Source organism: Sus scrofa, chromosome 1, assembly GCF_000003025.6.
Source record: "Sus scrofa isolate TJ Tabasco breed Duroc chromosome 1, Sscrofa11.1, whole genome shotgun sequence".
NCBI lineage: Eukaryota > Metazoa > Chordata > Mammalia > Artiodactyla > Suidae > Sus > Sus scrofa.
This window is the reverse complement of record NC_010443.5, coordinates 145,694,940-145,705,990: the sequence shown is the minus strand read 5'-3', so window position 1 is coordinate 145,705,990 and position 11,051 is coordinate 145,694,940. Positions and strand designations below refer to the sequence as shown.

General features: G+C 43.7%; 1 protein-coding gene across 4 annotated transcripts in view; it reads right to left on the bottom strand.

The window, feature by feature from the left end:
- The window catches only part of PCSK6 (proprotein convertase subtilisin/kexin type 6), a 188,360-nt gene continuing 186,282 nt past the window's right edge, over window positions 8,974–11,051 (bottom strand). For all 4 annotated transcript variants that reach the window (XM_021098934.1, XM_021098945.1, XM_021098939.1 and 1 more), the window contains one exon: window positions 8,974–10,423. In XM_021098934.1, coding sequence (XP_020954593.1) covers window positions 10,326–10,423 — 98 coding nt within the window. In that variant the 3' untranslated portion in view covers window positions 8,974–10,325. The remainder of the gene's footprint in view (window positions 10,424–11,051) is intronic.

The window sequence follows — 11,051 nt, the reverse complement described above, 5'->3', positions numbered from 1 at the left end:
GCTGTAATTTTAATCAGAAGGATAAGAAATGTGACTGCCTCGCCTATTTTGCAAAAAAACAAAAACAATACAATCTGCCAACCCATCCTGAGCTTTCAAATGGTCCAATTAAATAAGAGACTTTGGAGGAAGAAATTCTTGGCTGAGAAGGCCCTCCCCATTGACAATGGTGTCTTTGGTCTTTTTTTGTTTGTTTGCTTTTTAGGGCTGCACTCTCAGCATATGGAAGTTCCCAGGCTGGGGGTGAATCGGAGCTACAGCTGCCAGCCTACACTGCAGCCACAGCAATGCCAGATCCATGACATGTGTGTGACCTACACCGCAGTTCATGGCAACGCTGGATCCTTAACCCACTGGCAAGGCCAGGGATCCAGCTCACATCCTCGTGGATCCTAGTCGGATTCGTTAACCGCTGAGCCATGAAGGGAACTCCCTCTTTTGGAGTTTTACTATGGTTATCTAGGTCTGGAACCTAGGTATCGTTATCTAGATTCTGCTTACTGAGCTTTCCACCGTTAACAGTGTTTTTAAATGACCAGAATTTTATTTTTATGTTCAATTTATGTGTGTGTGCACATGTGTCTTGAGACATTTTCCCTCATCTCCAAAATATTTTTCTATGCTAACTACCAGAGGCTCAACACTTTTCACATTTAGCTCTCCAATTCTTCTGGAATGGATTCCTTTTGAACTTTGTATTGAAGTGTGATATACATGCAGCACACTGCAAACCACACATACCCAAGCAACTGGCATCCAGATCAAGAAGAGGACATTACACATTCCAGAAGCACCCTCTTGCTCTCTGCCAGCCACACCCTTGCCTCCACTGTAACCACTAATCTAACATCTTGCATAGATTGGCTTTGCCTAGTTTTGTATTTATGCAAAATGAAATTGTACCTCATGTGCCTCTTGCTTAACATGTTTGTGTGTAGCTGTAGTTCACTTATTCTCATTGTGTAAATACTTCACAATTTGTCTATTCTGCCACTGATGGATGAGCATGTGGGTAATTTTTAACTTGGCACTATTATAAACAGTGCATCTACTAACATTGTATCTTTAAATGAACACATATACTAACATACTTGGAATTGGAATTGCTGGACTATTTGGTTTCAGTAAATAGTTTAGGTACTTTCAGCTTAAGTAGATAGTACTAATTTTCCTAAGGGGTTGTACCAGTTTGTACTCCTTACTAGCATTTGGTATTATCTGTCTTTTTATTTTAGCCATTCTGGTAGGTTGGCAGTGGTTTACCATTCTAGTTTTCATTCTATGTCCCTAATTACTAACATAGTTGAGTTTTTTTTTTTTTTTTTTTTTTTTGTCTTTTTAGGGCCACACCCATGGCATATGGAGGTTCCCAGGCTAGGGGTCGAATCCAAACTGAAGCTGCTGGTCGCAGCCATAGCCAAGCAACTCGGGATCCGAGCTGTGTCTGCGACCTACACCACAGCTTACCACAACGCAGAATCCTTAACCCACTGAGTGAGGCCAGGGATAGAACCTGTGTCCTCATGGATGCTAGTCAGATTTGTTTCTGCTGAGCCACGACAAGAACTCTGAGAATTTTTAAAAATATACTTATTGGAGTTCCCTGGAAGCCTAATGGTTGAGGATCTGGTGTTGTCACTACTGTGTCTACAACACTACTGTCCCTGGCCAACAAAATGCTGGCCCAGGAACTTCTGCATTCTGTGGGAATGGTAAAAAAAAAAATTAAAAAAATATATTTATTATCCATTTGGTTAACTTTTGTTACATGTTTGGGAGTTTTGCCCATTTTTTAATTGGTTTTTTTTTTTTAACTGCTTTGTAGGAGCTCTGTATTTTTTTAGAGATGAGTCCTTGTGAGATAAAACTACAGTGACTATTTCCCCTCTTTCTCTGTGGGTTTGCCTTTTCACTGTGCCAATGGTGTCTATTTTTTATGTATTTATTTTTTAAATGATTTTTTTCCATTATAGTTGGTTTACAGTGTTCTGTCAGTTTTCTACTGTACAGAAACGTGATCCAGTCACACACACACACATATATATATACATTCTTCTTCTCACATTATCCTCCATCATCTTCCATCATAAGTGATAGACATAGTTCTCTATGCTATACAGCAGGATCTCATTGCTTATTCCCTCTAAATGCAATAGTTTGCATCCATTAACCCCAAATTCCCAGTCCATCCCACTCCCTCCTCCTCCCCCTTGGCAACCACAAGTCTGTTCTCCAAGTCCATGAGTTTCTTTTCTGTGGAAAGGTTCATTTGTGCCATATATTAGATTCCAGATATAAGTGATATCACACGGTATTTGTCTTTCTCTTTCTGACTTACTTCACTTATTATGAGAGTCTCTAGTTCCATCCATGTTGCTGCAAATGGCATTATTTTGTTCTTTTTAGGGCTTAGTAGTATTCCATTGTGCATATATGCCACATCTTCTTAATCCATTCATCTGTTGATGAACATTATTTTTTTTAAGTTTTTATTAGTCGATTTACAATGTTTTGTCAATTCTGCTGTATAGCAAAGTGACCCAGTTATACATACACGCATACACACACATATATATACACATTCTTTTTCTCACATTATCCTCCATCATGTTCCATCACAAGTGACTAGATATAGTTCCCTATGCTATACAGCAGGATTTCATTGCTTATCCAATCCAAGTGCAATAATTTGCATCTACTAACCTCAAACTCGCTCCCACTTCCTCCCCTCTTCCCCTTGGCAACCACAAGTCTGTTCTCCACGTCCATGAGTTTGTTTCTTTTATGTAGACAGGTTCATTTGTGTCATATATCAGATTCAAGTGATACATGATATTTGTCTTTCTCTTTCTGACTTACTTCACTTAGTAATAGGGTGTCTAGTTCCATACGTGCTGCTCCAAATGGCATTATATTGCTCTTTTTTATGGCTGAGTAGTATTTCATTATGTATACATACCACATCTTCTTAATCCATTCATCCATCGGTGGGCATTTAGGTTGTCTCCATGTCTTGGCTATTGTGAATAGTGCTGTAATGAACACACGGGGCATGTTTCTTTTTCAATGAAAGTTTTGCCTGGATATAGCCCAGGAGTGGGATTGGTAGATCATATGGTAGCTCTATATTTAGTTTTCTGAGGCACGTCCATACCTTTTTCCATAGTAGTTGTTCCAATTTACATTCTCGCCAACAGTGTAGGAGGGTAAACTTTTTTCCACACTCTTTCCAGCATTTATTTGTAGCCGTACTAATGATGGCCACTCTGATTGGTGTGAAGGGGCACCTCATTGTAGTTTTGATTTGCATTTCTCTAATAATCAGTGATGTAGAGGATTTTTCCATGTGCCTGTTGGCCCTCCGTATGTCTTCTTTGGAGAAATGTCTATTCAGGTCTTCTACCCTTTCTGGATTTTTTTTTTTTTTTTTTTTTGCTGTTGAGTTGTATGAGTTGTTTGTATATTTTGGAGATTAAGCACTTGTCAGTTGCACTGTTTGAAACTATTTTCTCCCATTCCATAGTTTGTGGGTTTTTTTTTTATGGTTTCCTTTGCTGTGCAAAAACTTTTAAAGATGATTAGGTCCCACTGGTTTATTTTTGTTTTTATTTCTATTGCTTTGGGAGACGGACCTAAGAAAACATTTGTATGGTTGATGTCAGAGCCTGTTTTGCCTATGTTGTCTTCTAGGAGTTTGATGGTGTCTTGTCTTATGTTTAAGTCTTTAAGCCATTTTGAGTTTATTTTTGTGTATGGTGTGAGGGTGTATTCTAGTTTCATTGATTTACAGCTGTCCAGTTTTCCTAGTACCACTTGATCTTTTTTTTTTAATCTGCCCCTCTATGTCTTTTGATTGGAGCATTCGATCCATTGTTATTTAAGGTAATCATTGATAAATGTGTATTTGTTGCCACTTTAAACCTTGTTTCCCAGTTAATTCTATGTTTCTCCTTTGTTCTTTTATCTTTTGGTTGGATGATTTCCTTTTATTTTAAGCTCTTGTCCTCTTCTTTTTAGTTTTTCTGAATGTAATATTTGGTTTTGATTTGTGGTTGCCTTGTTTTTCAAGTATGTTCACCCCTTCCTATATCTGCTCGCTTTAGCCTGATCGTAGTATGGATTGTCTTGGTTATTCTCACCTTTTGCATTTTAATAGAAATTTTTGATACATCTTATATCTTACAAAGAACCCATACTTTGATTTGTATTGAATTGGATCTGTAGATGAATTTGGAGGGAATTTATAATGTTTCTAATATTCCATTCCACAAACATGGTATAAACTTACATTATTTAGAATTTATTTAATTTCTCTTGGTGTTTTATAGTTTTTGTGTAGAGGTCTTATACATCTTTTACTAAATTTATTCTAGCTATTTAATATTTTTTGATGCTGTTGTAAATAGTATCCTCTGTTTAAAAAATTCCATTTTCTAATTCTTAGGTTCTGATATATTGAAATACAGTTGATTTTCAGGTGAAATGCAATTGATACTGGCACTGTATCCAGCAATCATGCCAAAGTCATTTTTTAATTCTCATAATTAATGTATAACTGTTCTTTTGGATTTTCTACATGCTTAGCCATAATCTTTGAAAATAATGATAGTTTTATTTCTTCCTTTCCAATTCTTTTTATTAATTCTTTATTTTTTTTTTCTCTATTGATTGGCTGGGATCTTCAGCATGCTGTTGGATAGTTGACATCCTTTAGTATGCATCACTTTATAGCCCAAGGAGGGGGGTGGAAACCCTCATCAAGTGATCAAAGTTAGTATCACCAATAATGGAACAAATCAAAGTCCTGCACCACCCACTAGGGTGCAATCAGAAGAACACAGCATTGCTTATGAGAGATTCCTGTCGAAGATGAATGGATATATGATGACAACTCAGACAAACACACACTGGGCCATGGCCTACACAAAACTGGCCAGTGGTCTTTAAAAGGTTCAAGGTCATGAAAGTCAAAGTAAGATGGAGGAACTTTTCTAAATTGAAGGAGACTAGAGCCATGATGAGTCCATGCAGAGTGTGATTTAACTGGACCCTTTTGCTAATTGGGACAATGGGCAAGACTTGAATCCAGTCAGAGGATTAGATAATAGAAAGATACCATTCCTATTATGTAATTTCCTGATTCTTGTGGTTATGTACCAGAAGGTCCTTGTTTATAGGAAATACTCTATGGTCTTTAGAGAGTAATATGCTATTACATTAGTAATATACTTTCAAATTGTTCAAGAAAACATTTCTTTGTACTATATTTGCAACTTCCCTGTAATTTCCTTTGGGGTGGTTTCAAAATAAAAAACAACAAAACAATCCAAACTTTACTTCATTCCAGGAAGAACCACCAGGTGGAGTCCTTAGACCAGAGAGGACTACATGGCCTGTCTCCTGTTCAATTAAAAACAAAAGAGTTTCTTTAAAAAATAGTATGACTTTCTCTTGTTTCAGCACATGATCAAGATATAGCTGGTTTTATTTATGTTAGGATATCTCTATGAAGTTGAGAACAGATTCTTTTTTTTTTTTTTTTTCTTTTGCTTTTTAGGGCTGCACTGGCGGCATATGGAAGTTCCCAGGTTAGGGGTTGAATCAGAGCTGTAGCTGCTGGGCCTATGCCACAGGCGCATCAATGCCACATCCGTGCCTCATAACTCTGGATTCTTAACTCACTGTGCGAGACCAGGGATTGAACCTGTGTCCTCATGGATACTAATCAAGTTCTTAATCTGCTGAGCCACAACAGGCACGCCAGATTTTCTTTCTTTCTTTGGCTACAGTTTCTCAACCCTGGCACTATCAACACTTTGAGACTAGACAATTTGTCGTGGGGACTGTCCTGTGCATTCCCGGATGTTTAGCAGCATTCCTGGCCTTCACCCATTATATGTTAGTACATTCCTCCAGTCGTGACCCCAAAATGTCTCCAGACATTGCCAAATGTCCCCAGAGAGGCAAAGATCACCCCAGGTGAGAGCCACTGTTTCTGGCAATGAGATGTTCTCTGCCCTAGGCACTTTGGTTCCCATCTGCTCAACAGGAATTTTTGTTTTGTTTTTAATTTAAAAATTTTTTTTGTCTTTTTTTTTTTTTTTTTTTTTTTTTAAGGGCCTCACCTGTGGCATATGGAAGTTCCTAGGCTAGGGGGTCAAAGAGGAGCTGCAGCTGCTGGCCTACACCACAGCCACACCGGATCCAAGTCATGTCTGTGACCTACATCAGATTGAACCTGCATCCTCAGGGATAATGGTCAGGTTTGTTACTGCTGAGCCACAATAGGAACTCCTATTTAAAGATTTTGGGGGGCTGTGACCACAGCATGCAAAAATTCCTGGGCCAGGGATCGAACTGGAGTCACAGCGTTGATAATGCTAAATCCTTAACAGCTAGGCCACCAGAGAACTCCCCAACAAGAAGTTTGGGAGATATCTGACCACCCTAAGTATAGCTGGTACATACCAGGGGGAAGCTTTGGGTGGTGGGTACCGAGTCACAGGACCTACAGTGCGTGCTGAGTGCTGCACTATGCAGGAGTGCTGTTCTGTGCGCAGACAAGCCAACAGAGCCTGAAATGTCAGGAGAGGCCTTAGACAACCAGCAGGAAGAATAAGGCCTGGGTGCAAGAAAAAAAGCAGCAGAGAAGACTGGGTCAGGATGCAAACTCTTTCCTAAGACAGATGGCACCCAGCTGCCTCTTACCTGGTTGGGCAGAACTTTAAGAGAATGGCTTTGATGTATTACTTCCATCACCGTTGCTTGTTCTTAGTAAAATGTCCTTTCTTTTACTTCACTTCTGCACCTCCTTCCCTTTCCAGCCTGTGATCTGAACCCTCACCCCTCACCTGCCCCCAGGAACCCCAGTACATCCCAAGCTTGCAGGCTTCAGGCCCTCTCCATCCATACTCTCAATGATTTCAGCACAGTGGATGGCAGTTGCCCAAGTTCAAGGCACTCCACCGTTGGTCATACTTAGACTCTGGTGCCCTTTGCCTTTTTTTTTCTTAAAGCTCTGTCCACCACTGCCCCCCACCCTCCCCATTATCAGTGCATCTCTGGTAAAAAGTGCAGTTCCCCCAGCCCTTTTAAGAGTTATAGGTATAAAGTCAGCAGTGGCCTGGGAGGGGTGGGGACCACTTTGAGGTGCCAAAGAATGTGGGGACAAGATCAGAAAAAGGTCACCCCCTGGAAATGAAGACAGTTTAAAATAAATGCATCATGCCTGTGTTTGGCTAGCAACAGAAGTGACTGCCCCTCTTGGAGAGAGCCAGCCTCCATCCCAGAGCACATGATGGAACTATCCCGTCAGTGCAAAGCCCAGGACAAGTCACTCCAGCTCTGTGAGCCTTGGTCTGTGAAATAATGGTTTAGAGGATATGACTCAGGATTCCATGACGTAAAACAAAATCCACAGACATGTTCTGCCCCAAGTGAGTCCAGACAGCCTTAAGGTAAGGCCATTTGTGAACAGGCATTTTATGTGGTCAGATCCCCCTCCCCCCCGGCTTTTTTTTTGCTTTTTAGGGCAGCATCTGAGGCATATGGAGGTTCCCAGGCTAGGGGTCTAATTGGAGCTACAGATGCCAGCCTACACCACAGCCACAGCAATGCCAGATCCTTAATCCACCAAGCAAGGCCAGGGATAGAACCCACAACCTCATGCTTCCTAGTTGGATTCGTTTCCGCTGCGCCACAACAGGAACTCCTGGTCAGTCCCTTTTAATGAGGGGCTGATTGGTCCTTGGATTTTGTGAACAGCTGCTCCACTCTGCTCCATGCTCTCCAGCCCTAGGACAGGCTGGCCCAGCCACTGCCAGGAGAGTAATGTGCGTGCTTGGCTTCTTGTAAGTTGGTGTCCCTTGGGGATAACCAGAGTTTGTTTCTGGTTCAATTGTGAACATGTTAAACCATAAACTCTCAGTAAGCAAAAAGCCCTAGGGGTTAAAATGGTACTCAGACCAGAGTGCTTAGCAAGCTGCTAGTTTTAATTCAACATCAGGCTCACAGCAGAGGTTAAATTCTTACTGAGTCCTGGCTCCTGAGTCTCCCAAACACGTTCACTCAGTCATTGTCACCTCACGCTGACAACTCTGGTCAAGTGATGCTTGGGGCGGGCAGGTGTCAGATGTGTGGGCTTCCCGGCTTTCTGCATGTTGCTTCCTTTCTCCAGCTACTCGGTCACTGGAAGGGCTCCTGCAGCCACGTTTTGTTGCACAAGTCGGTCCCTGTGGCCAGAGCTTGGGAACCAGGCAAACATAGATGCAAGGTAGGCAACCAGGGCCCAAAGCAGATTCAGGAAGCTTGCAGAGGGTCTTGGATTGGTACCGATTTCACTTGGAAGATGTGAGTGGTCTTGTTATTTTGTCCTATCAACTGGAGAAAGAGAATGCAAAGGGTCCAGGTGATATCTGGTGCTGGTCCAGGGCTCCTGAGGCCCAGCTGCATCTTTCCTGAAAGTCTGAGACAAACCCTGGAATCCCCAAACAACAGCCCCTTTACCCACTTCTATCTTTTCCTAAGTCAGTTCTAGTTGGTACCTTTCTTTTATTTGCAGCCAAAGGATTGCTAGTGAGTATAGGCTCTAACCTCACAGAGAGGCCAGGGTAAAATCCCACACATTGCAGAACCCACGGGTGCAGGATTTCAGTCACTGTGCACAAGACAAGTTGTAACTAATTAAATCCCATTTGGCAGCTCCAGGTGAAGAGGCCTGAAGTCTGGGTCACGGAAGTCTCCCCTGGGACAGAAAGGAAGTGTCCCTAGATCCAGCCCCTCCCTCCAATCAGGCTTTTTGGTCTGTTTGCCAAAGGACACCCTAGGGCTAGAACTTTGGATCCTCCCACGGTTTTGCTACAGCTTCTTCACTAAAGCTCAAAGACATTCAAATAAAACCACAAATAAAGCCATTTCACACAGTGGCTGGTACCCATGTTTAACTGTCATGCCTTGGAAAGAAATGTAGGCTCCTTTGTCATGGGGTGTTAACTCTTTTATTAATTTAGGGTTAACATTTATTTTGCTTTGTGGATTTCTTTTTTGGAGTTGTGGATTCAATAAACAACAACAGCTGGGTTTCCCCAGCTGACCGGGGAAACATCAAATGCATTACAGTCAAAGAGGGGAGCGGGACGATACGGAGAAGGAGCTCGAAAAAATTTAAGGCAAATGTTACTCCCATCTTAAAGGGAATAGATCAAGCAGATCTGTGCATATCAATGAAAATATATGAAATATTTGTCAAAATAATTAACATCGGTAAAAATTAGAACATGTAGCTTATAAAATGCCTACACAGGTCTGGCAGAAATAAATCCAACCATGTCATTAGTCTCATAGCACACACAGACACAGGGGATTCCGCCTTGGGAATAAGTCTCTCGAAAAGCAGAGGCCAATGCATTTTAAAGGCAATTCCACAAAATGGGACGCGACAGACAATGAAGCTCACGGGCTGGCTTTACATTTTGGTAGGAGGACTTGCTTGGTCATGGGGACACCTTTTAGCCAGCCCTGGGAACCTCCTGGGAGCCTCCGAAGGCCCTGCGTCAGGTAGGTGTCATTTCTCAGACCATGAGACTCCCAGAGACACAGACAGAACGCATGACTCGGGCCCTCGGCTCTCTCAGAGGAGAGGGCTGCAGAAGAAGGAGGGTCACCCCATCCCATCTGTTTGGGATTTGACTTTCTAAGCCATCCTGTGGTTTTGGGAGTCACTGAATATGCAGAAATACATGCTCCATCCCCGGTGGTCACACATTTTTATGCCCCCAAATCTGTTTTATTTACAGTCTGACCAAACAACCCCCCAGACTGCCACGTGGCAGGTGGATGAGCAGGTGTGCCCCTTGGCCCTTCATCCCACATGGGGACAGCCTGGGCGTCTGCGGGTGGACCCCGGTGGGTGAGATTTACTATGGAGCGGCACAAAAGCACGGGGAGAAGAGTGATGTTATGCCAAGCGTTTTCCCTTTCTGCTTTGGTCTTGAAGATTCAGTAAACTTATGGTCCCAGGAGCTGCTCTGAAGCTGGGGCTGTGGCTTTTTGGAATTCATCCTGTCCCCATTTTGAGCTGGCCAGAAGAATGCAGCCAGCAAGCTGAGTGTGAGATGTCACTGCTTCCGGAGTACCTCCTCAAAGACCCCCACCCACCTGGCCAGGGTACCCAGAGGTGCCACGGAAGGACCTCGCTCTCCTGGGGAGATAAAGCTGTCAGATGCCGGGTACCACCCCTGAAACCGGCCGGCAGTCTGGAGAAAGGTGGATGGACGGACGGATGGACAGACGGGAGGGGCCCTACCCTGCGGGCAGCCGGGCACCCCCTACCCGGCCAGGAGGCACGTTCGGCAGCAGAACTGAATGAAGAGCTTCCGTTCACAGAGCCGGTTGGACTTTACCATCTCGCAGAAAGTCTCGTCAGCTGGGCCCCAGGAAGAAGAAAGGAGGGACAGGTCAGACTTTGGGGCCAGTTTGGATTGTTCCAATCGTCCCACTCTGCTGGGGACACAGAGGGAGTGGGGGCGGCAGCCCTCTCGGGGAAGCCTGTGATGTGTGGTGGGCCTGGTGTGGCAGGGGCTGGCACTGAGTCTGAGAGACAAGCATTCAGGGGGTGTTTTGGGGGAGCAATAGATGGGGTCTGGGGCACCTGGGCTGTACCAGGGCTCTTACTGCCCCTCATTCTGGATGGCTGTGCTGGGGGGGTTAAGACAGGCAGATAAGAGGGCAGGTTGCTGCCATGGTCCAGGGGACACCCTGGATGGGGGAGGGGAGGGGGTGAGAGGAAGAGTCATTGAGGCAGTGGGAAAGGTCTGGGGTGGGGAGCCCTGGAAGCCAGCTCTTTTTTTCTGGCTGGATGCATAAGCTGAGGCGGTGACTTCCTAGAGTAGGAGCTGCCTGGTCTTTGAAGGGACATAATTCCGCAAGCCAAAAAGAAACCACCCAACACCAAGGTAAGGTGGCTGCCTTGTGGTCCACGGGTCATGCCCATGGCTCTTTCTGTGGGCTTCATGCTCTGCCAGGCCAGGCCAGTGCCAGCTCCACGCCCAGGA